Source organism: Podarcis gaigeae, assembly GCF_964106915.1.
Source record: "Podarcis gaigeae genome assembly, chromosome: 16".
Taxonomy (NCBI): Eukaryota; Metazoa; Chordata; class Lepidosauria; order Squamata; family Lacertidae; genus Podarcis; species Podarcis gaigeae.
Genome location: NC_139693.1, coordinates 38,973,755 through 38,999,721, shown reverse-complemented (window position 1 = coordinate 38,999,721; position 25,967 = coordinate 38,973,755). Strand labels below are relative to the sequence as shown.

The window sequence follows — 25,967 nt, the reverse complement described above, 5'->3', positions numbered from 1 at the left end:
TGCATAAAATGCACACGCCAGCTTAACTACAGCTTGTGTTTTCAAGCCAGAGGGAGGCTGGTTTGAAGGAAAACACATCAATCAACAGTTCTCATGAAACTATGGGATACAGATGAATTGTGGCCAATGTCTTGTTCTTCTCCTCGTCAAACACCTGCAGTGGGAACTCTGTTGCACAGCCAGCAGCTTTGGCGGCCTGACACCTATGACTGTGCAGTGTGGTTCCCAGGCTGGCTGTCAAGGCACTTAAAGGTCAGTGCTCAAAGGCCTTCTTACACGTGAGTGGGCTTAATCTGCCAGACAATCATCTAGTGTCACTATGTCAGGCCAAAGACAGGTGGGTTGTCCCACCCATCAAAAATAGGTCTGCAGGGGTGGGCTGCTCATCCAAAAGGGTTCTAAGTGTCTTCTGGGTCTCCACAGTCCAGGGCATAGGCACACTCCTTTTTGTATGGTCTCCTGCAGGTGAGCTGAAAGAGGCCAGAGTACAAGGCAGCTGGATGCATATTCCCTCTTCCACACAACAACTATGACAGGAGCAGGAACCCTGGCCTCGTCATTCTTCACTAGCAGCAGTCCCACTAGCTGAATTCCACTCTCCCCAGGACCTCTCAGCAGTCCCTTTTATGTACCATTTTTCTTAAGTCTTCTTCCAAAAGGATGTGATGAGCCATCTTCCTCATTCTCCTTTCCATTTATAAAGACTGACATTATGAGAGGGTGTGTAAAGGGTGGCACAGAACTTACTGTATTTGCATGTATATTCATTACACCACTAGTAAAATTTCAACCAGCAAAATGTCTAGCTGGAGCTCTTTATCAGCACTGGATCTGAATTGATTTGAACTATGTGCTATTCTTGTTTTAAACTGTTTTCATTTCATATATACAACAACTGCTTTTACATGTGCAACTGTTTTTTTTAAAAAAAATTGTTATACTGTGGGATGCCTCATAGGAAGTAGTTCATAAGTGAAATAATTTTTAAAATCACAAGACAAGGACTAGAGTGTTTTCTTCCTTGTTTATGAGTTTTATGAACCACTGTAATGTAATGGTACTATATAAATAACAATGGACAACTAATTTACATGCTCCAATTAAGATAGTTTCCCCCCAGAAAATAAGAATGCCCACACATTGAAAATCAGCAGCTTTTCTAGCAAATAATTGTGTGCCTGATTTTACTGGTGGTGGGTGATTACAAGAGCTGGAGTGGCATCACAAACATGAAAGGCCCCAATTCAAATCTCATCTTAGCCACAAACTGCTTTTGACAAGCCATTGTTCCCTTTCATTTATCTACTGGGCCTGGAATCATGAACCAACTGTGTGAACCAAAGGGTGATTTTAGACATTCTCCTCCAATTTCCAAAACGGTTTGTGGAAAGGGGCGAAGAGTGGTGCTTCTTCTGTTTAAAGAGAAAGCAATACATTTCCATTGTACCAGCACTATTCCCTTATCTTAACTAAAGTATCTCTTTGTATCAACGTGCATCTGGCATCCTGTGTTCAAGAATGTTTCTGTACAGGTAATGTCGTATCTCCATTCACAAGAACCCTATAACAGTATCAACAACCACTAATTCATTACCTTCATGTTTCCTTGAAGGCAACTTACTTTTCCATCCTGATCTTTGGTAGTATTAGTAGAGTTTTCAGCAGATGATCAAGACACGTTGGGTCTTTTAAATTCTTCTGTGATTCAAAAGAGGAGGGTGGGGAGCCATGGCTCTCCAGATGTTGCAACTTCCATCTGCTTCAAGCTGATGGAGTCAATTACGGATAATAGGAGTTGAGAGTGTAACATCTGGAGGGCTGCAGGCTAGCCACCTTTGTGAAAGGGAAGGTCACATAATTAAAAAAAATAATTACTTAACAGAGAACACAGCACTGTGGTCCTGTGCAGATGGGGCACCCAACAGAAGTTGCTGCTGGACTGTGCTTTGAGGAAGTTATTGAATGCAGCCAAATCAAAGCCAGAAGCACAGTATGTTAGCAAGGCTGCTTTTAATAGTCATGTATGCAGGAAAGGATTATGTGGTTTAGATATTGTTAATTGGTATTACCCAGTAAGAAGTAACCTTAAGAACCTTTCACTGGCTGTAATTTCCTCAACGCTGCTCCATTTCACTTTCTCTAATATCCTTACAGAGGCTTAAAAGCAGTGGCACTTGTTAGCACAGAATGTGAAAATAAGCAACTATTTCACAGGCCACAATTTCTTATGTTCATCAGCTATAGAATTGCTCATCAGTTAGGAGCCTGAAGCAGCATGCTTCTATTTTAGAGTGTGCATGTAAATATCCTCCACAAAAAACACTGGGGAGGCCAGGAAAAGGCTGGAAAGAAATTTACTGCCCCTGTGTGAGATTCCAGCAGCTTTCTGGAGGAGTTTGTGTATCTAAAGACACCGTACAGGCTTTGCAAATAAAGCCTCTTTTATAAAAGGATATAAAAGCAGCCTACATTTATGCACCACTGGGGATCAAGCATAATTAGTTTGCAACATGATTCTGACATCGTTTTAGTCATTAACAAATGTTTGAGAAATGCTTTATATCATTTGAAAGCTTCTAATTTTAGAAATAAGAACTCAAAATTGCTGCTTGGCACGATTGCCTCCTCAGCACTTAAGTTGCTCAGACTTCACCATGAAATAAGGAGCACCGAGAGCATAACACAGAAACAAACAAGGGACAGAAGGGGCTGCTTGGATCTTGCCTCAGTCCAGTTCTTGCAGCAGCACACAATGTCCCCTTGGCATTCTTCATTCCAGGGAGAAGAGTGTCTTATTGGGCATCACTCATCAAGAGCTATGGTCCCAGGTTAGTTCAGGAAGGCGATTTCACTGCATGCCAAACCACTGTTCCTGATCCGCCCACTGGGCTGCCTCACTGTCACTGCCTTCCAGGTCACCTTCCTCTCCACTCCCTTCCATGTCATCCACATCTTCCTCCTGGGTGGCATCCGTTGGACTTTCCTCTTTTTCCATTTTCTGCATTCCCTCCAGTGACTTTTGATCATTGGGATCCAAACTGGGGGAACAGAAAGTAAGAGAAAGACATCGTGGAGTCAGGGAGCAGTAGCAAGAACAGGACAGGCTGGCTCATGCACAGCTCCATTTCAGCTCAGTCACATCTATCAGCAACCCACAGATAAAGCTCCAACAACAGGATTTTCCATAAACTTACCTAAGAGCAATACTGTACTGGTCCATGGCTTCCTGATACTCATTAACAGCCACAAGGAAGTCCCCTAACATTCGATGGAGAATGCAATCACTCTGGTTGGCAAGGGCATTCCTCAGCAAAGCTATTCCATCTTCATATTTCTGTTCTCGGCCTGTCAATAAGAAGGGTTATTTCAAGCTATTTATGTTGAGGCTATCACCCGAAAAAGAAATCATAACTGATTAACTGTATGAGGCTTTATTTTAATTTGCAGAAGTATAGATTGCCTCACAGCCAAAAGCTGATCTTGCTTTTTTATCAACAAGATAAAAATAAGAGAAAAAAACAGAAGTCTATGCACCCAGCAAACTAAAACCATTTCTGCAATTATGCATTCAGATGCACATTTTTTGCAGTTAGGTTTTCTGAGGAGGAAACAGTTTGTTTCAGAGGATGCCGAGATTGTGTCTTCCTGTGACATATACAAGAAGTTGCCATCGTCATCACCCTTCTCCTGTGACAGAGAAGGAAGAATGCCTATTCTAAACCACCTAATCACCTATGGATTTGCAAACGCTTTGAATTTTAAAGAGACACGTTAAAAAATATCAATTTAAAGAAAATGACAAAACCCTGCATCTCCAGTTCACATGACTTCTTGCCAAAATGGAAAGCTCGAAATATAATGAGTAATTCAAGATGGGCATTTTCAGCTGGTTGTTCACAACAGGAGTGAGAGGGTGCTGTAAGTCTGATTTTGGCTATAGTATGGAGAGATTTGGGTGAAAATTGCTGCCTTCCACCACCTTCAAGACTTGGTGGAGGTTGAATCTGCATACATCTCTATTCATGCTGAATAAGACTCGCACACAATAAAAGAGGAGGGGGAAAGACTTACTGAGAAGTTCTGCCTTCTTTACCACTGCTTTGATGTAATCAGGGCGCTGTGTCAGTGCTTTGTCCAGCAATGTCTTTGCTTTCTCCTGTGCAACAGGATCTTCCAGACAAACAGTTGCCAGGAGGGTAAGGGTCTGTGCGTTGGCTCCCAGGGTTTTGTAGACATTGTTAGCCATGACCGTGGCTTCACGAAGACCATTGGATGCTAAGTAGCATTCAATGAGGCCTGAGGGTCAGAGGGGTAAAAGTCATATTTGAGAGAATATTTGGCTTTTTTTCAAAACCAGCGCTCATCTAAACAATGGTCACAGAATTTAGCACAGTAGGCTGAGAGTTCACGACTTTAAGGTGGGGTCTTGGCATGTCAGAAAGACATCTCAGTGGTGACAGTCCTATGTGGGCCTACAGAAACTTTCATTTCACTACCAGCTTTAACAACTCCTGTTTGGAGAAGTCCGTCCTTTTTACTTGCCTTCATAGCAGTCCAGCCTGCAAGGGGCAAGCCGTATCGCTTCACGGAAGTGGATGATTGCCTCTTGCACTCTCCCCATGTTCCGAAGAGCAGCACCTTTCAGCAGCAGAGCCTGCACACTATTGCTGTTCAGCTGAATGGCTTTGGCTCCTAAATACAGAGCACGGGAATAGCGCTTGCTGTAGAAGCTATGACACCTGCAGAAAGAAGAGGGAATTGTGGTTAACATGCTCAATCTGTTCTACCTCAAGAGGACAAGTAGAGTGTTTTTCAGCCATGGCAGCATTGTCATTGTATTATTAAAGGGTGTGGGCAGAACATATTGCCAAAGTAGGATGGGCTATTCTGTTATAGACCCACAGCACTCCCGAACTCCTACAACCTTCCATTTCAATTACTTTTGATGATGGGGGGCGGGGGATATACTCTCTCTCTCTCTCTCTCTCTCTCTCTCTCTCACACACACACACACACACACACAGAGAGAGAGAGAGAGAGAGAGAGAGAGAGGAATAATGTGTTCTATCTAATGAAAGCGGAAATGCCTATTGCTATCAGGAAATGTAATTTTAGCTTCAGCATTCTGAAATGTGACCTACTTTTTAGTGATGCCTCCAAAGTAATGAAACACATTAATAATTTTCTACTATATAGACAACCAGCTTTTAGACACCACAACAAAGTGTTTTTTAAGGGAAAATTTTAAGTATGTTTTGTAATTTTTGTAATCTGCCTTGAGCTGTGTTGCTGAGAAGGCAGTGTTACAAAATATATTAAAGGCTATTTAGCTCCCTACAGAATTTTATTTCAGACAGTGGCTTTGGATATTTTTGGATCCAACACCTCTTTGAATTTCAAGAATAGCAAGATGTGCTTTGAAAGTGGCATTTCAATAGTATGCTAGTTAGGGAGACTCCAGGACATCTTACACAAAGCTTTGGTCAAACTCCCACAGACTTCAGTGAATTCACCAACTCCATGTCAGTCAAGATTTTGCTGCCCGACACTAAGCCATTAGCAATAAACCCAAGACCATCTGACTCTCCTCATTAATAGGGTAGATTCTGCCTTCAGAAAGTTCAACGTAAAAGCCAAACAGGAGCAAGAAGCAGCCCATTACCCTGATACCACCCACGGCTCAGCATGCTGGTCAGAAATATTGAAGAGCCGGCAGCCAAGATTCTCCACATCCTCCAGGCGACCCTCGCGGGCTAACAAGTAGCCATATACATCCATCCCTAAAGACAAAGCATGAAGGAGTTGGACACACACACACAAAAGCTACAAAGGAAAAAAGATCAAGGAAAACTAGAGGACAAGACTGTTCACATCTTTCACCTAAAAGGCAGGAACAGTGCTTAGATCCAAATGTTTTCTCAACTTCTATACACGTATCCACTAGCATAAATTCAAAATGAAGATTCAAAAATATTTTCCATAAAACTGGTTGCTCCAGTTCTAATCAGTTGCCATGTATTTTCCACATTATTTGGAGCTCCACAGTGATCCAAATGTGCAATTTGTGGAGGAAACAAACAGCAGACCTGCCATTCAAAGGAATCCCATTAGCTGGGAATATGCTCAACACAAATTTGAAATATAACATCTTTTATTTTTGTACCATTAACCACAAATGTATTTCATTGACATAATGCTGTTGTTGCACCAGCTGTTTGCAATATAAATGTGTCTTCAACCAATTACAAGTGTTTTTGAGGTTTAACCATTTCTTATTTTAGTTAAGTGTAAGGACAGAAGGAAAAAATCCCTCCTCTTTGCCTCATTTGTACTAGTTTTCCTTTCAACCTTACCAACAAAAAATAAACTAGTGAGAATTTTTTGCTCTGTTAAAAATATAGTTAAGGTTGCAGTACTACAAATGCCTACATGGGAATTCAGTCGGATGTTTTTCTGAATAAACATGCACAGGATTGCACTATAAAAGTTCAGTACAGAATACAAATTATTCTAACAAGCTCTCCATATTTTCTAGAGACTTACCTTTTATCAAATAAGGATCCAACATTTGCGCCTGCTCAAATTTTAGAATTGCGTTCTTATTGTCACCCGCTCTGAAATAAAGATCAGCTAAGCTCCCTAGTATATCCACATTGTCCCTCAGCAGTGACTTTTTCTCCAGCGAGCTTTTGTGGGAAGAACAAATTGAAAGATAAAATCAATATATTGGAACCTCTTGGAGCACTTTTATTCTATTTTATGGGGAAAGGTTCAATTCCTTAAGGCAAACATATCTACATGTCACAATCTATCTTTCTCCACTACAGCACGTCTAGAATCAGAGCATCTTCCACCCAAAGAGGATTAAAAGGAAGGGCATGATACAAATAAAGTTAGTAAGAGAAAGGTGTACGCTTTGCTTTCTTTCACAGTGGAACATCTCCAAATAATACTTGGGCCGCACACACTCCTCTAACAACATTAAGAATGCAACCACAATCAACTTGTTTCTAGGTCAGCTTGGTGCCCAAGGGGTATAGACTTCTTCGCACATGATGGGAGGGGAGCCCCCCCCCCGCGCTGCTGCAGCTGTGCAACCTGGTAAGGCGTGCAACTCTGGCTTCCGGGGGGGGGGACATGGCGGGGGCAGAGGCTGTGGCACCTTCAACAGCATGACTAATAGTTGACCACAGGTTCCCCATCCTTGTTTCAAAAGACACATATATGTGGGATTTAAATTCCACAAGCTGTTAAGCCTTCAAACACTTAGCATTGTAACTGTCTTGCTGCAAAGGGCAAGTGGCCTTCAATACCCAAGTAGTATATCTTACAAGATACCAGGCTAGAGGTTCTTTGAGAAAGCTCATTTGCATTTGCTCTAGATTCTTACCAGATGGTGTTGATTGCTCTGGTATTATCACCTGTGTGCACAAATGCGTATGCCTTGATCCAGACTGAAAGCCAGTCCAAGTTTGGGACACTCTGGATCACATTCATTGTCATGGAAGCGACTTCAGCACCTTTCACTGAGAGCGACAGCAAGCCTAAATGAGAAGCAACAGCTGTTGTGACCACCATTTTGACAAAATGTACTTGGTAGCCACAAGGAAATTAAGTGCTCAGGCACCAACAACAGCAGTAATTGACCAAAGACTGGAGAACCTGTGATCCTCCAAATGTTGCTGGATCAGTGTTAGAAACCGAGATATGAAAGCTAGGCGCTAAATGGCACCTTAAACCCAGGCTATGGGTGCAACAACGGAATGTCTAGGCAAGCTTTTTTAATAATAAGAATACAAAGCTAAAAATGAATGAACTGCGACTAAAATATTATGTTCATTTTTCAAATGATCTAGTCCTTCCCCTGCCCACCCCCCTAATATTCTTAAGAGGATCTCTTCTCCAGTCTTCAGAGAGTAGCTGGAAATGGGGAGGCAGGAAAAGGTCCTCCTTTCCTTCCACTCTGCAGTTTTAATCTGAAATCTTAGGTGCAGTACTGCGCCCAGAGCTTAGAAACTGCTCGGGCTAATGAAATTCCATGTGGCAAAAAGCACCTAGAACAATGGGAGTTTTGAGCAGTGCTGGACTACTACTCCTATAAGTCCCAGCCAACATGGCCATTGGTAAGTGATGAGAACTGAACACCAACAACATCTGAAGAGTCACAGGTTCCCTGCTGCTGGACTACAGTGATCAAGTCCTGTAGAGAGGTGCATTTTGTAAAACTTATCCACACCAATTGTCTTGCCATCTCTAGCACCACACTCTTCCCTCAGATCAGAAAGAGCATTGCAATGCTATTGTTACTGCCTCTCCCAGCCCTTATGTCTTCTAAGACACAATACATGCAGTCATAACAATTTAATGTCGTAAGTCATGAGGAGGCCAATGGCAGACTGCACTAATTCATATTTTGTTCACCTGCCCATGCTAAGACTGTTCAGATAGGCCAACGTCTCAATCACACTTTCAACAATAATCATCGATGGGAAGAAAAGTGGCTACCTAGGATGGCATCAAGGGCTAGTGGGCACTGCCTCAGCACTTCTTTGTAACTCGTCACAGAAGAGCGTTCCTGACCTGCCTTCTTGTACAAATTTGCCAGCATCATGTTAATCTGCAACCCACAGAAATCCAATGATGAGAACAATCATGTTTTAATGTTGACATAAAGACATAACATTTTGCACCACTATGGATTTGTTAATTCCACCTGCTGATGCACAACTCTCTGGGCTTGCAGTTATTAATGGCACGTTTTTACCTTTACTCAAAAAATCTGGGGATTTGTGTCAGCCAAAGGGTGTTCAAAGAATGGGTTGTATTCCGTACTAGTTTTCCTGAGGGTAGATCCACTGAGGCACATGGCTGTCTTAGCTCCATTGATGTCAATGGATTTATTGAGTAGGAACAGCACTGGTTACATGGTTACATAAAGTGTATCCATACCTCAGCCAAAGGCTCCCAAGCAGCATAACTTAGCTAGGAAAGTACTACCTTTGGGGTTCTCTGTCTTGAAGGGATTCCATCAAGTATAGCAATAGCATCTTTGTCTTGCTTCAGCATTGTATAGCACTCCGCCATTTTGTACTTCACTTCAATTTCAGAAGGCAGGCACTAAAAAGACAACATACAAAATACAACAGTGGTCCAATAACATCTGGAGGGCCACAAGTTCCCCACCCTGATATATGGAGAGGATAGTCAAGATCTAGGAAATACCAAGTTGTGTGTTGTAAGGTGCTTGGGGTTGTCAGAGGCAATCTTTACTTTACTCCAAGGCTGGGACACTTTCCACATACGTTATGAAGGAAAACTACAAGACCATAACATCTTTCTTAGGCTGCCAAGTCTCTGCCACCCCATTCTGTCTATTCAAGGCGAGTGTTAAACCACATTCAATTATATATTTAATTTCTCCCAGAACTCACATAAGGAGGAAAAAACTTTTCAGATATCTTTTGCCATGTATAATAAACAGTGAATGCAAGACTCTTGTACTGAGGGACCAAGCTATAATCAGAATTTAAGCTATGAACACCTGGCTCTGAGGAGCAGATGCAGCATTCCCAGTTGAGGGTCTCACTTTTGAAGTTTTACTCAATGCTTTCTTCTGCTGCAAAGCCATTGTATACTTGCTGACAGCATTTCTATATTCCTTGTCATGGAAGAGAGAATCTGCGTGATATACAAGAAGCTGATACTTCTGCGATGGAGAAAATAACTCACTGTAAGAAACACAAGGCAAACCAGTGTTAGCTGATCACATGAGGAAATCCTGGAGCAAACATCCCTGAACTAGTGAAAGGTGAAAACAATAAACAGAAACATGTCTGTATTCAGAAACCACCTGTCCATTCCATTTTCTGACTATGCAATGCTATCCTACAATGACAGCATTAAGCATCCCCAAAATCTATAAAGTTGCTAAACTTTATCTGTCATCCAGGAAACTGTGAACTGACCAAGTGACCTTAAGCAAACTATTATTTTAAGATACCTCTTCCAACTTTTACTATTTATTAAATTTCTATACCACCCTTTATCTGAAGGTAACAGGGCAGTTTATTAGTAGTACTATTAGTATTACAAATAGGGAGGGACCTACAGTGGTACCTTGGTTTATGAACGTAATCCGTTCCAGAGTCCCATTCTTAAACCAAAGCGTTCTTAAACCAAGGCATACTTTCTCATAGCAGTGGGGGACTCAATTTACAAATGGAACACACTCAACAGGAAGCGAAACATGTTCTGCTTCCAAGGCAAAGTTCACAAATCAAAACACCTACTTCTGGGGTTGCAGCGTTCTTAATCCAAGTTGTTCATAAACTAAGCTGCTCTTAAACCAAAGTACCACTGTACTTATAAAGCTTTTGTAAGATTTACTGAGATAACAACTATAAAGAGCTTTGATAAAGCATCACATAAATGCTATCATGCTTGGTTGGCATCCATCTGTCTCGGGAGACAATGGAGGATTGAGCCTTTGGGGGTGAGGTCAAGCTGCTGGAAGGTTGCAGTGCCCACTGTGGCTGTAGAGACAGATGCGGGATACACGTTTTGTTGCAGTTGGGGCAGATGAAGGCGTTCAGTTGTGATGCTGCAAATGCACCATGGCGTTTCTTGTCTTTGCACTCCTCCGAGCGGTCATTTCTCCTCTGGTCACTGCTGTGGATACACAACATGACTGCCTGTCTACTGTGAAGTTCACTGGATGACCATGGGTAAGCCAGCCACTCCCTCTCCGCTCTCTGAGCCTAATCTACTCTACAGAATTCTTGTGAAGATAAATGGAAAGGTGTGTGTCCCTGAGCCAAGTGTCCCTGTTGGTGCCTTTTGCACTGATGCTGAAGATGCCTTTTTTAAATATACTAGTATTCTAGTATACTAGTATTCAACTCATTTCCAAGGTCTCTTGCACTTAAACCCGTGAGAGGAGAGAAGGGTGAAGCACATGTACATTGAGATACCATGCAGTGCACAGCTTGCCATTTCACACACGCCACAGGCCTTCAAATGTATTGGAACTACCAATTCTTAACCCAAAGTACCAGCGCCCTCTTGGCTTTTAAATCAGTATGGGTAGATGCAGCAAGCATGTCAGTTATTTCAACAAAAATCAAAAAGTCTTGTAGCACCTTAAATTCTAAACAGGTTGATTAAATGAGCTTAATCTTTTGAGAATACATTCATTTGTGCTTAGTTAATGTAAAGATGCCCAAAAACTGTTTAAATACATGCAGCACAGGCCTGTGGATGTTTACTGGGATTTACTACTGTGTTTAGGAAGTGTGCAACAAACTGCAGCCTGAACAGATTTAGTGTAGTCCTCTTAATTAGCTGCGTGAAGTACTATCAGCAGTCATTGGGTATTAGATGGGCACTACTGCAGGTGCCACACAATACATGTTCCTCTAACTCCGGTCATTTAGTGTGGCAGCACCAGCATTTTGGATCTCCCTGCCTATTAAAGTCAAGCAGGCACCATCACTGTTCGCTTTGCGGCTCCTGCTAACAACATTCCTGTATAGACAAGCCTACCCAGATGCTTAGAAAGTTGCGGCAATTTTAATCTGCTTTAGTATTTTAACCTTTGTATGTTTTAATGTCTGGTTGTGAATTTTTCTTGATTTTACTGTTTTTTCTTCCGTAAACCACTCTGAGGTTTGTTTTTTACAATGACGTAATGTATAATTTTAATGAAATAGATAAACACTATAAAGAAAGATGGAAGAGGGAAAATGGGGTCAAACAACTGAAAAAGTGAAAAAGCTACCATTCATGAAGATTCTATGGAGTCCTTTTAATAGTCCGATCCTAAATGTGTCTACCTAGAAGTAAACCCTGTGGAATTCAATAGGGTTTACTCCCAAGTAAACAGTTAGTAGGCTGGAGCTTAACTCTCCTCTTCTGAGTGGTTGTGTCTGCAGGCAGGTCGTATTTCCTGCAAAAAATGTGGCACTGATTGCAGTCATTCATTACAGACTCCAGGGCTAGGGAGACCTGGGTTCAAATCCCCACTTGGTCATCCCGTTCACTGGGTGACCTCAGGCCAGGGCCACAGAGCCTATGGCCCTCCAGACATTGCAATTTAATTTCTGATGTGTTTTTTTGCTGTTACTAATGTGTGTGTGCATATTTATCATTAAAGACCTCATTGTGACTTATGTGGGGGCTGCTTAAATTTTGCTGCATACTTACCAAGATGCTTTTAATTTACTGCTCATGCCTACTTTGTTATATTTTTGCAGTTACGTAAATCTTGAGCGTGGTTTTAACTATGGGAAGGGCAGCATGCAAATAGAACGGTGATGAAGATGCTGCAAGGCTCCCTCCTCTCTTTTTCTTCATTAAGCCAAAATGGTGGGAGTTGGGGGCCCAGTCGACATTTGGGGAGCCACAGGTTCCCCACCTCACACTCTCAGCACAGCCCCAGCCTACATCACTCGGCTGCTTTATTATTATTATTATTATTATTATTATTATTATTATTATTATTATTATTAAGGATTTGACTTCACTCCCAAAGGCAAACTCTTCCATTGTCTAACAGGCAGACGGTTGCCATTGCCAACCATCTATTGTTAACCATTATAACAAAAGAAAGGGGGAAAGCGAAACTAGAAGGCCAGAATGGGTGCAACTGCAAATGGGTTTTTGTTCTTTCCATGTATTTTGTGTTTTTATTTTATCTCGTATTTTTATGTGGCGAACTGCCCTGAGATCTACAGATGAAGGGCGGTTTACAAAAGTCCCGGGTTTGTGACGAGGGTTGCCTTGAATGTCACATTTTAAAAGGGACAGGAGGCCCCGGCCCTTCCCGGTCGAAGCCTCAGGCCGGGCGCGCTTTCGCCCAACCTGGCAGGGGAGTCGTGACGGCGGGGGGAAGCGAGGGAGCAGAGGCGGAGCAGGATGGCGCCGCTCGGTCGGGGAGGGGGAGTTCGAGGACGGGGAAGCGCGAGGGAAAGGAGCCCTTTGGGGCTGCAGTTACGCTGCCGCCTCCCTCCTGGGGCCGCCCACCAACTCACGGGTTGTTGCCGCTCATGGTGAGCAGAAGCCCGCTGAGGAGCCGCACGTTGGAGTGGAGCCCGGCGGCCGCCATCTCCCGCACATGGTCTACCACGCTCATCGCCGCGGGCGAGCCGAGAGAAGGGCGAAGGAGGAGGAGGAGGCGGCGGCTGCGGCAGCTACGAACTCGGCGGCAGGGAAAGCTCCGGGTCGCCTCAGGAACTCTAAAATGGCGCCTCTCCGAGGGGTCCTCGCGGAGAAGGCAGCCATGACACCCGCGCAGAAAGCGCCATTGCACAAAGCGCCAGCCCGACGGGGGGGGGCGGGGTAGGGGCTGCCCGCGACCTTCGCCTGCGTAGGCTATGACCCAGTTATTCACCGCGGAAGCCGCAACTCTAACTCTGGTCTCGCTATGCGCTTTAAAAAAAATATATGCTGTATATTCTTGTTCACGCAGAAAAGGGCGATAAGAAATATAAAGAAATGAGGCATTAGTGTAGACACCTTCCGCTAGCTAAGACCATTAGCCTAGAGAGGGGGCGGCGAAAGAAAGGCCTGAGCATGCGCGTTAGGCGCCACTGTGCCTCCAGAGCCACAGGCAGAGGGCGAGCCAGAAAATATCTGAGCATGCGCGTTAGGTACTCCCAGTTATGCCTCGGCTTGGTACAAACCCCTTTGGCGGATTTTACCCACATTTCAATAAAAAAGGCACGCCGTTGGTGGAGGTCAAACACTGCTCGTCTTTAATTTGACACAACAATAGGACTTTCTCCTAAGATTTCACTGCTAAAACACAACTGTAGAACATGAATAAGTAAAGGGGAGATGTTAATACAAAACAAGGAACGGGAAGGTAAAAATCAGCTACTAAAAAGCTGCACAAATTCAAAGGTGTTGAAAAGAAAAAAATTGCCTCAAAGCCTCTTGTGAGGTGGGTTCCTCAAGAGTAAGAACATCAGAGTCCTGCTGGGTCCCATCTAGTCTAGCATCATTTAAATATATTTGGTTATGGAGGCACATTTCTTGCTTAGCTTTGTTGCAGGATTTCATTATATTTATACCCAAAGAGCTCAAGCTGGCGTGCATGCTTCTCTCTTCCCGTTTTATCCTCACAACCACCCTGGGAGGTAGGCCAGGCTGAGGGTCTGTAACTGGCCCAAGGCCACTCAGTGAACTTCACTGCCTAGTGGGGAATTAAACCTTGGTTTCTCCCAGGTCCTAGTCTGACATTATTCACGGCACCTCGCTGGCTCTAGCTGATTTATTGTCTGGTCTGAAAAGCTATTCAACTCATTCCAAATTTTATGTTATGAGTTAAGTCAGGGGTCACTAGCTAGGCAGCCACAGCATGTTTCCATAAATATCCCCTAAAAAATCTGGTGCGTGAGAGGACAGAGGGTGCCCCCAGCAGATTGTGCACCCGTCTTTTTCTGCTCTTTTAGATATGGCAGCCTTCTTGCATTATGCCACACATCCTGCAGCTGCCATTGTGTTATGCCATATCCCCCCCCCCCACAACAGCCATTTTGGGATCCACACTCATGGATTTCTAAAAATGCCCACTTGCTGAAAAGTTTGGCAACCCCTGAAGTAAATTTACCTTGCTCTTCTTAAGCAAGAAGAGAATCCTTTGCCCACACTTGCTGGTTTGTTTAACAACCCCCAGCCTATCTCCAGGGCTGGCCCAAGCCATTTTAGCACCCCAGATAAGGGATCCTCTTTACCCTGCTGCAACTTACTGCAGGCATCGCGGAGAAGCTGTTGCGCAGCTTGTGTGGTTTTGCCTGGCCACAAAACTGCCAGCAATGGAAGTTCAAGCAGTGTGACAGCAACAGACAAGCAGCCACACTCCTTCTGACACACAGGTGGTGTGCACTGGGGTGGGTGTCCTGATTTTGCTGCTCCTCCCAGGCTGCCAACTGAGATAAGCATTTGGGATGGGCTAGCCTGTCTCCCATAGAATCCAAAAGATCCTGGGATGTATTATTGGTCACGCAGTTCACTGGTGTCTGGGCTTTGCAGCCATGCTCACAGCCCAACTGAGCATGTGCCCCAGCTGTGCAGGGAGATCCGCAGTGCTGGGAAAGCAGCTGTCTTTCAAGGAAACTTGTTGGTCGCTGCTGATCTTCCAGCTGAGAACCTCCCCAATAGGCTTCTGGGGGTCTCCAGGGTACTCCAGAACAGTCTGAAAGGGGTGGAGAACCTTTTGCAGCCCGAGAGTCGCATCCCTTCCTAGGGAACCTTAAAGGGAACAATATGAAAGCAGCAGGCAGTGCAGAAGTGGGCAAAGCAGGGGACGTGGCTCTTACTTTTGTAAAGTAGCCACATAAAAGTCAGAGGTGTTATCATAGTTGATGGACATACTCCAGCCAGGCAAAAGCAAAAAAAATACAGAGCAGGCCAGTGGGGAGAATCTTAAGGGCCAGACAAAAAGGCTTGGAGGGCCACAGTTGACCCAGGGCCTAAAGGTTCCTCGCCCATTTTTGTCAAAGACACAAGAACAGCCAAAACGATGCTAGAAACCACATTTTATTCCTCATCGTCATCAAGCTCCAGCTCAGCAAGGTTTGCACATGATTTTAGCTCCACCTTTTCATCCACCGGTGGGTATCTTTCCCCCACAGAAGCGCTTATTCTCTCTCTCGGTAGAAAACATATATTAAAACAGAGGCAAAATTTTATACATCTGGCAGCAAAGTGCTTTGGCAAGACAGCCATGCGCCGCTCTTCACTGCCCTGGTCCTGACAGGCTCTTGTTCATGAACTGCCTTTTCACAAAACACATCCACCACTAGGAGACAAAGGGAAAAGAAGACAAGGTGTGAAAATGGAGTGAAGAAGTGGAAATACACCCAGGTTTCCACCCTGCAACTTGTCTTCAAAGACATTACAGTGAAAAATACATCCCTACACTCCCCGATCTCTCATTAACATCTAACAAAATTCATGATGTGACATGACATTGTCACACCAGGAGCATGTGATTGGCTGGTGTAACATCTCAGTGAGATGACATCCCATCATACTGTGGGTTAGTATTATCTGTGCTTTTACTTCACAATGTTTTGTAAATTACTTCACAAAATAAATAATAAAAATAATAATAAATTTCTATACTGCCCTTCACAGGGCAGTTTAGTTTTAAAACACAGGCATATTTAACATAATAATATACAGAATAATAACCCCCTCCATAGTTTAAAAGGCCATAGATTGTTTAACCAGCCAAAGGCCTGGGAGAAGAGGAATGTTTTTGCCTGGCGCCTAAAGATATGTGATGATGGTGCCAGGCGAGCCTCCGACAAATGGGGAGCCACCACAGAGAAGGCCTGTTCTCATGTTGCTACCTTCCAGACCTCTCATGGAGGAGGCACACAAAGAAGGGCCTCAGATGCTGATCACAAGGTCCAGGGTTGTTCAGGTGGGGAGAGGCAGTCCTTGAGGTGTTGCGGTCCTGAGCCACTTAAGGCTTTATAGGTCAAAACCAGCACTTGGAATTGGACCCATAAACTAATTGGCAGCCAGTACAGTTGGGTCAGGATTAGCGTTATATGCTCAAACTGCCTTGCACCGATCAACCTGGCTGCTTTCCAAACTGAGGCAGCCCCATGTATAACTAGACTTGATGGCAGACATGAGGCTGCTGCGAAAAACTGAAGCTGTGTGCCACGTTCCCCTCTGATCTCCCACAAGAGACTTTCGGGAAAAACTAAACACACAGCTTCTGTTTGGCAGCCATCCTGGCTCTGCAATCAAGTATGGTTCTGCTCTAGCTAGATGTTGTAAAGTAAAAAGATAGTCATACAAAACACACCCTGATTACCGATAGACTCTCTGTATTTATTTGGTAATATACCACACCCTATCCAATTGGCTTAAGGTAAGGTAAAGGTAAAGGAACCCTCGACCATTAGGTCCAGTCGTGACCGACTCTGGGGTTGCGGAGCTCATCTTGCTTTATTGGCCGAGGGAGTGGCATACAGCTTCCAGGTCGTGTGGCCAGCATGACTAAGCCGCTTCTGGAGAACCAGAGCAGCGCACGGCTTAAGGTACAATGCCATAAAACAGCCTGCCCCAGCCTGGGGCTCTCCAGGTGTCCTTGCACTGCAACTGTCATCATCCCTGACCAGTGACAATGCTTGCTGAGGCAGGGGGGTTGGGAATCCAACACCTTGAGGGCTTTGCCATGGATGTACACAACTGATACATAGATATGAACAGAGGATTTTAATTTAAATATATGAATAATTTGCCAAATTTAAATATATGAATAATTTGCCAAATTCCGCTGGTCCTTCTAGAAACCCAAAAAACATAAGGCAGAGGTGGGGAACCTGTGACACTCAGAAGGTGTTGGACTTTATCCCCCATCAGCCTGAGCCTGTGTGGTGGCCAGTGATCAGGAATGATGGGCTCTGTAGTCCAACATCTGGAAGGCCACTGGTTCCCCAGGCCTGGCAGAAAGGAAGCACTTCTGTTCTGTCAGGAGTCTGCTAAGACAAGGATGGCTAACTTGGCTGGGACTGAAGGAGTCCCCACCACACCACAGATGAGCCACTCCTAGCGAAATAGAGCCAAGTCACAGAGGAGATCAATATCTGACCTTGCTTGGTTTGTCACTCTGGGGATCAAAGACCTTTTCACAAAGCCTCAGGCCGGTTTCCTGCCTCAGCTGCTGCAAGTAGGCCCTCATAATCTCTGAAAAACAAAGACGTACACTCCACAACCAAGGCCAGATCATATTATAGCTCCCATTCAGTCACATGGTTTTGATGAATTTAATAATAATAATAATAATAATTCCATTTATCTGTTGATCCCAAAAATTTACAGTAGATATAAACACATTAAATATATACACACAACAAGTACAAAAAAAAATGTTAAATGATTTTCTCCCATTCTCCCATTCTCATACTAAACAGCCTCATGGTGTCCTGCTTTCCCAAATAATACTTTCAACACCCTGCAACTAGTTTTCCTATGCCACCTCCCAAAAGGTGGTTTTGCTGGCTTTGCTCCTCTCCTCTCTTTGAAAGCTCCCTGCAAAACAAGTTGGGATGTTCTCTGCTGGACTAAGTGAACACCTGAAGCCTGTGGTTCCTAGGAAAGTGATGCCGGTTCATATGCAGCAAGCTGCCCTGAAATGTCTCTCCGATCAGATGGAGAAAGCCCATCTGCACATTCCGTTGCCCAGGCAGAGCTGCTCTTTCCATCAGACTGCATGGGGCACAGGCACACCCAGACCTCTAAATCAAGTTGTAGGTGCGCAAGATTGAAAGAGTAGAAGCTTGAGGAAAATGAACACTGAAAATGAGAAGAAAATGAACACTGAAAATGAAGCTGTGGAGAAATGGGGGCAGAAGCTGCTTTGTGTCCTACTCTAAATGCAATGAGAGGAAGGATCCAATCCTATACTGCACACCCTTAATCCAGAGGTAAGCCCCCTTTAATTCAGTAATGCTGATGAATGAGCATGTTTAAGATTCAGCTGTAAATGGATTAAATCCACCAATTCAAGCTTGCAGTCCACATTGTTACCTTGCCCTTACCTTCTTCCTGTTTGCTGCTAGGTCTGGCATAGAGAGCGTTCAGTGGAAATCCTGGCTCTCCCGGGATGGGGAAATTTGTTATTCCTAATGTATACATTTCTTTTTCTCCCTGGCCTTTGGAATTACACTGGAGGAAAAGAGAGAACAAGAAGAATGAGCCACTTAAGACAACACAAAACATAATGAACACGCAACACACAGTATTACAGCAGGATCCTATGTGTCTTTACTCGGAAGCAAGTTCTGCTGTGTTCAAAGGGACTTGCTCCGAATTGGGGCTACAGCCTTAAGAGCTAAAACTCTACAGTGGTGATTAGCACTTTTGTGGCTAGGATTTCTGCATAATAAATAATCTCTCTCTCTCTCTCTCTCTCTCTCTCTCTCTCTGTGTGTGTGTGTGTGTGTGTGTAATCCCTAAGAAAGGTTACAATTTTATTTTGCTTTTCAACCCCACCCCCAAAAAGGACAGACATAGGAAAATAATACATTTATATTTTATTGTTTTTAAACTTTTCTTTCATTCGGCTTAAAAGCAACAACCAGCTCTCAGCACATAAGGAACATCCTCCTGGCTGGGTCCGAAAGCAGTATTCTGTTCTCACTGTGGCCAACCATTTACTCCTGGGAAGATCACAAGCCGGGTGGGGGACCCAAAGGCATTCTCCCCACCGGTGCTTCCTGGGAATGAAAGCAACATCCTGACTCATTACCCTTGACAGACAAAGTTCATGGAGGCAGACAACGCCAGTGCCCTTTTCAATGCTGTTACCTTCTGCAGCTTTTTCAAGCACTCCGTAATGTAGAGTGTTATGTAGATCAAAGTTCTGTCGGCCTCATTCTAAAAATAAAAATAAATCCAAGTCATCTCCTGGGAAAACTTAATATCTCTTCTATTCACTTCTTTCTGCAATCTTAGTTTGCCCAAACCAGCTGGCACTTCCTGGTTGTGTTAAGATGGCGCCATAGTCTCTATTTGTTTATTTAAAATCTGTAAGCAGCATACAACCCTTTTAAAATAAAAAAATAGTTACTAAAAATGCAGCCTAGAGCCAATAAAACAGCAATACGAAAGCAGATGAAACAGACAAAGTGGGAGTAAGGGGATTCAAACAAGTGAACCCTAAGCATTGCCACTCATCGTGTGAACGTCATGCATGGGGATTATTCGACACACACTCCGTTCCTCTTCTATAATACTAGAGCTGATTGAAAATCATTGGGAATGTCTTTGTTCAATACATGATTATTGCATCAATATTTTAAAAGACTTTAAAAAGGGATCAGACAACAGGGGACAGGTTTCTTAGCCAGAATAATAATAATAATACTTTTTATTTATACCCTGCCCTCCCCAGCCAAGCCCGGGCTCAGAGCAGCTTACAAGCAATAATAAAAACAAGTTGAATGATTACAACTTATTTTTTTTTTAATATAATTTTTTATTGAATTTTCAACTTTTTTAACACACAAACACACATAAAAACAAAAACAAAACAAAACATCTCAAATTTCATACCCTTACTTTCGTTGCCTTCTTTCATTGACTTCCCCACACCCCCCTTCCCACCTTCCAATTTCATTAATTATCTCAGCAAGTTATTTCCTCTCATCTAGAATGATTACAACTTAAAAACAAAATTAAAATACAACATTAAAATATTGAAACATTAAAATATTAAAATGTAGCCTCATCGCAAAATGGATGCAAAATGGAGCCTCCTTATCCAGATCCAGTCAACCTCCACACACCAGCTGACGGGGGAAATTGCCTTTTCCCCTTATTGGGGGCCTGCTGGAACCTTCTGGCTGGCCTATTTTGAGAAAAGAGGCCCTGGATAAGGGGACCTTCCAGCAGGGCTGTTCTAATAGCAGGAGCAACTGATCCCTTTAATATGCAAATCACAGGTTGTTTTGTTTTGTTTTTGGGTACTTAAGTCACTCTTATGTCTGTATTTATTTTCTTTGGGTTGTGTCCATTTAAGTTCTACTCAGAGCAGAACCACTGAAATTGATGGATCTAAGTTAGCCATGCCCCTTGATGTCAATGGGTCAGCTCCAAGTAGATACAACCCTATGTTTCCGAAAACAAGTCCCTGGCCCTCCAGAATGCACAGCAAGCATTTTAAAGCAGGTTTTTCCATCCTCCTTACCTTGATTTCATAATTTTTAAAGAAGACATTTGCTTTGAAGTAGTAAATGGCTTCATCTATGATGTCTGTATCTTTTGCTACCAAGAAAGAGAAAGAAGATAGATGTACTCAGAATATTATAAGAAAACAAGGCATCCCAGAAATGCAAGCTGACTCCTGAAGATGTCTGATTGACAATGCAAAAGTAAGCCCCACCACGTTCAACTGGACTTACTCCCAGCTAAGAATGCATCTTAAAGGATTGCAGCTTCAGCTTCTAGTACTTTAAATAATACACATAAGGTTAGGGTGGTGCTATGTTCCAAACCACAGAGCCTAGGGCTTGCTGATCAGAAGGTCGGCAGTTCGAATCCCCACAATGGGGTGAGCTCCTGTTGCTCGGTCCCAACTCCTGCCAACCTAGCAGTTTGAAAGCACGTCAAAGTGCAAGTAGATAAATAGGTACCACTCTGGCGGGAAGGTAAACAGTGTTTCCGTGCGATGCTCTGGTTTCGCCAGAAGCGGCTTAGTCATGCTGGCCACATGACCCGGAAGCTGGCTGCGGACAAATGTCAGCTCCTTCGGCCTATAAAGCCAGATGAGTGCTGCAACCCCAGAGTCCTCCGGAACTGGACTTAACTGTCAGGGGTCCTTTACCTTTACATAGGTAGAATACAGAGCTCAGGAAGTACCCATGTGAAATGCATGCCTACACAGAATGCTTTGACATGCACCCTAAGCCTCATTAATGGTGCTGCTTTTCAAAATATGTTGCTTGACAACAACACAGAAAGGGGACTTCTCTGTCGGGGAGTCCCCTCTTAGAAATACCTCTTCCTACCCCACTATCAGGGTGCTTCCGAGAACTATTAAGAACACATTTGTTTACATAGGCGTTTTTTTTTTCTAGACCCAATTTGCAGTGTACCTTTAAAGCAGTACCACACCACTTTAAGCAGTCATGGCTTCCCCCCAAGAATCCTGGGAAGTGTAGTTCCCAAGCAACCCAGAGTGGCTGGGGTAACACTGTCAGATACAAATAATAAACTACTTCAGGATCCTAACATAAGAAGCTGCCTTATATAAAGCCAGGCCCTTGGTCCACCTAGATTAGTACTGTGTGTACTGACTGGGAGCAGCTCTCCAGAGTTTCCGGCAGGGAAACCCTTCCAGTCCTATTGAAAGATTGAACCTGGGGCCTTCTGTGTACAAGGCAGATGTTCTACCACTGAGGGACAGCCCTTCCATGTTGCGGAAAACACCCTTTTGAGGCCTGCTGTGAACTTACTTTCCCTGGGTGCCGGCCCTTTGAACTGACTCCTGATAGGCAACAACGCCATGTTCCCAATCAGTTTGGTGTCTGGGTCCATAAGAGTAGAATGATAAGCCTGTAAGAGGGAAGAGAAGGGATAATCAGTAACAAAAAGCCACAGGCACACAGAAAAGCTGTTTCTATGCTTTCCCAAACATGTACAGAACCATCAAAGTTCCCCAGTCCCTGGAGGCTCTTTAGCCGGTCACAGCACCCAAAGGTTAGAATAGGGGTTGGCAAATATTGGCCTCCTGGCCCACAAGTCATGTGGCCAAGTGGAAATGAAGGCAGAGCTCCTGCACCTTTACTAGTTGTGTAGAAGTGGGGATCGCAGCAGGTTCAAGCTTGCTTCCCAAAGCAACACCTGTTGAAATCCCCTCTTCTGCTGCACAGTTATTAAAGGTGCTACCTGAGTGCCACCTGGGTTAACAACTGCCAGGTCCTCCAATATCTTCTTTCTCTGTTTTTGTTTCTGTCTGCTTCCAGCAAGGGGAGCAAATGGGAAAGAGGCAGCGGCAAAGAGCAGCATTCATGGGAAGAGACAGCTCATTGGCAGAGCATCTGCCTTGCGAGGAGCAGGGTCCTGCTACAATCCTTGACATCTCTGGGTAGGACTAGGGGTGTCCCCTGCCTGGAACCATGGACAGCAGCTGCCAGTCGAGCTGGGCCAGGGACAGTGGGACCTTTTTTAACCCGAGGGCCGCATACCCTTGTGGGGGAACTTTCCGGGGGCCACATACCAGCAGTAGGCAGAGCCAGGGGCAAAAGTCTGCAGGGCAGCGGAAGCCCCTCCTTCCTGCGTATGAGAGGCTTCATTTTAGCCACACACAAGTCAGAGGGTTTCTCCATCCTCTGTTAAAGTCACACACTTTCCAGCCAAGCAAATGTACTCAAGGAGAGCATGAAGAAGCTCCAGCGAGGGGTGTGGCCTGAGAATAATCCTGAGGGCCGGGGAGAGGGGCCTGGGGCCTGTCTCTCCCCAGTGTAGACAGTACAGTACAGATGAACCAATGATCTGACCCAATATAAAGCAACTTTTAAAGTAACAACCACCTAAGCATTCTCCTCCTTGTGGTGCAGCAATAAAACTGCTAGCATGTTTGCAAAGCTAAGCAGGATCCGCTATGGTTTCAAATTGGATAGGGAACCACGTGCCAAAAGTCCTGCATTCCAGGGAGTTGATCTAGACCCTCGGGGTACCTTCCAACTCTACAATTGGAATTATTATATTATTCTTGCTCCAGGGCATTGGGTAGCCAGTGTGGGACCCTCAATGCTGTAGCCTACAACTCCCATTATTCACTGGCATTGGCTAAACCAGTTGATGCTAATGGGGCTGGTAGTCCAAAATATTTCAAGGTCTACCCCTGTTCTGGGATGGGCTTCACTCCCTCAAATTACTCAGCTGCTCAGTGGAATAGGTAAGTCATGGCTCTCCAGATATCCTTGGGCTCCAACTCTGATTAGTCTCAGCCTTGTTGCTGGCATCTTGAGACAATGGAGTGCACCTCTGGGGGTTAATGCAAATTGCTGCAATAGCAGCACCAATGTAACCTCCCTGGGGCGCAAGCCTGGGCAGTGTGCATGGAGGTATTGGGCTACCCAGACAGCAAGACCCCCCTCTCAGCCTCACTGATGTGGTCCAAAGGAAAGCAGAGCAAGACGTTTGGCATCAGCTTGGCTGCAGGAGTTGCCAGAAGGAGGCGTACAAGACGCCATCCAACCGCCTTAGGGACTCCACTCTGGATTCGTGTAGGGTTTGCTTACTCCTTAGCCTTTGCCTACCGCAAAGATATCCCGCAAGGCAGCAGAGGTTTAGTGTCAGTCTACAAAACCAATAACTGGGGATGATGGGAGTTGGAGTCTTACGACAGAGTCAGGTTTCCCACCCCTGGGTGAGAAGGTCAACAAGTCCAACCTCTGCTGCTAGGCAGGACCAACCCACATAATACAGAAGTCAATGTGTCTAAAGCATGGGGGGAGAACCTTTGGGTCCTCCAGATGTTGCTGAGCTACAACTCCCATCATCCTTAGCAATATGCCTTGCTTTCTGGGTCTGATGGGAGTCGAAGCTCAGCAACATCTGGAGGACCCAAAGGTTCCCCACACCTGGTCTAGAGTGAAACATAAGGTGTTCATTAAAGTACAGTGGTACCTCAGGTTACATACGCTTCAGGTTACAAACTCCACTAACCCAAACAAAAAAAATTCCTTCCAGTAGCACCTTAAAGACCAACTAAGTTAGTTCTTGGTATGAGCTTTCGTGTGCATGCACACTTCTTCAGATACACAGAAATAGTACCTCGGGTTAAGAACTTTGCTTCAGGATGAGAACAGAAATTGCGCACCAGCGGTGCGGTGACAGCGGGAGGCCCCATTAGCTAAAGTGGTACCTCAGGTTAAGAACAGTTTCAGGTTAAGAATGGACCTCCAGAACGAATTAAGTTCTTAACCCAAGGTATCACTGTAGCTGGTGCTCTGGTCGATGTAGGTCATTTGGGGCAAATGAGTACAGTTAAATAAATAATAATAATAATAAGCCACTCTGGGCAGTTTACAAAATAGATAAAAACATAATAAAACATCAAACACTAAAAAAATCCTGATACAGGGCTGCCTACAGATGTCTTCTAAATGCCAGTCTTTTAAACCCCAAGAAATGTGATAAACGGTACTGATTCACAGGGGACCCAGCAAACCAGGGCTGGATCAAGGTATCAGCCTAGCGTCCTTTTAGTAACCTCCAGCCCACAGGTCCAGACACAGGACTACAGGTATCAAAAGTTGTATTTGGGTCAATGTTTTTCAAATAGCAACTTTTAAAAAAGAAAGAGCAACTGACGTTTCCTTTGCCCTGTGAATTTACTGCTGCCGAGTGTGATTATTTGATGCACATTAAAAACACATCCCTTATTTTTCAACAAGGCTGTTGCAGTGCGAATCATCCACCGCAGAGAGGATGGTGTTTTTTTAATAGAAAAGAAAAACCCGCTGGCCATATAAGGAAGTTCTTCTTTCCCCTGACATCGCCAGCAATTCACAACACAAGGCTAATCCGGGCGCAGAGACCCAGAAATTAGAAACCCAAATGGATCTATACCCCGAGTGGGGAGGGAAGGGTTTTAAAAATACACCCCGGCTTCCTTGCGCACGTTCTGGATCACAGGGATAAATCAAAGGGGCTCAATGAGCAGACCGCCTTCCATCTCTCCCCGGGCCCAGCATCTCACGCCCACAGTTCCTGTTTTTAAAAATTCCTATGAACTAACACTTAAAAGAATAAATAAATGCTGTTTTAGGCAAGTGGACCAGCTGCAGTTCTAAAAGGAACGCGGATCTTTCCCCTTACCGGCATATTTGGGGCGCAGCAGTGCAAAGCGACCCGGGAAGGAGAGGTGCGAGGCGCCCTTCCAGCGAGCAAGGCAGCGAAATCTTGCAAAATGCGAAGCCCTTCCTGCTCCACCCAGGCAGGAAGTGAGAGGCAGGCGAGGCAAAGGCAGCGGGACTCGGGGAGCCAGCAGGGGGCAGCAGAAGCCAAGTCCTATTGAATTCCATGCAGCTTACGCCCCGGTATGTGGGGTTGTTAATGATTGACAATAATACAGGAATTAAAAAGGCAACCACCTCTTTTAAATCTCATTGAACTAAATTAAGCTTGCTTCTGAGAAACCCAGTTTAGGACTGAAGCTTCATGACTAAGTAATGTGTAAGTCTTCTGGTGTGCTTACTTCTGAGTAAATGTGCATGCAGGTCAGGCTCCACATTTGTTTTCCCCACAAAACAAAAAATTAGAAACCAAAAAAATACAAAGTTTATTAGCGATTGGAATAAATTTATGGTATATATTGAAGGAAACTATAGAAACTTAAAAACTACAGCAGGTCTGATATAAACCTTACGATGCGCAAACCATTAACAATTATTAGCTGCAGGAAAAAAAATATTTTTTTTTACCAAGAAGCCCGA

At 44.3% G+C, this 25,967-nt stretch overlaps 2 protein-coding genes across 4 annotated transcripts; both read right to left on the bottom strand.

The window, feature by feature from the left end:
- Positions 1-1,993: 1,993 nt before the first annotated feature.
- Positions 1,994-13,306, bottom strand: ANAPC7 (anaphase promoting complex subunit 7). 3 transcript variants are annotated; one of them, XM_083717345.1, is made up of 11 exons: positions 13,029-13,306; positions 9,542-9,728; positions 8,998-9,117; positions 8,506-8,617; positions 7,391-7,544; positions 6,544-6,686; positions 5,663-5,780; positions 4,543-4,739; positions 4,072-4,296; positions 3,195-3,345; positions 1,994-3,038 (listed from the first exon to the last, which is right to left on the bottom strand). In XM_083717345.1, exons 1-11 carry the CDS (start codon positions 13,127-13,129, stop codon positions 2,849-2,851), a joined length of 1,698 nt encoding a protein of 565 aa, XP_083573471.1. In that variant the 5' UTR covers positions 13,130-13,306; the 3' UTR covers positions 1,994-2,848. The 3 variants fall into 3 exon arrangements, with proteins under 3 accessions (XP_083573471.1, XP_083573472.1, XP_083573473.1); XM_083717346.1 differs by having other exon boundaries at positions 9,587-9,728; positions 13,029-13,276; XM_083717347.1 differs by lacking the exon at positions 8,506-8,617 and having other exon boundaries at positions 13,029-13,274.
- Positions 13,307-15,521: 2,215 nt separating this feature from the next.
- On the bottom strand, positions 15,522-25,503 carry ARPC3 (actin related protein 2/3 complex subunit 3). The gene is made up of 7 exons (XM_083717782.1): positions 25,351-25,503; positions 21,978-22,077; positions 20,711-20,787; positions 19,330-19,398; positions 18,561-18,687; positions 17,612-17,706; positions 15,522-15,799 (listed from the first exon to the last, which is right to left on the bottom strand). Exons 1-7 carry the CDS (start codon positions 25,354-25,356, stop codon positions 15,737-15,739), a joined length of 537 nt encoding a protein of 178 aa, XP_083573908.1. The 5' UTR covers positions 25,357-25,503; the 3' UTR covers positions 15,522-15,736.
- Between the last annotated feature and the right edge of the window lie 464 nt (positions 25,504-25,967).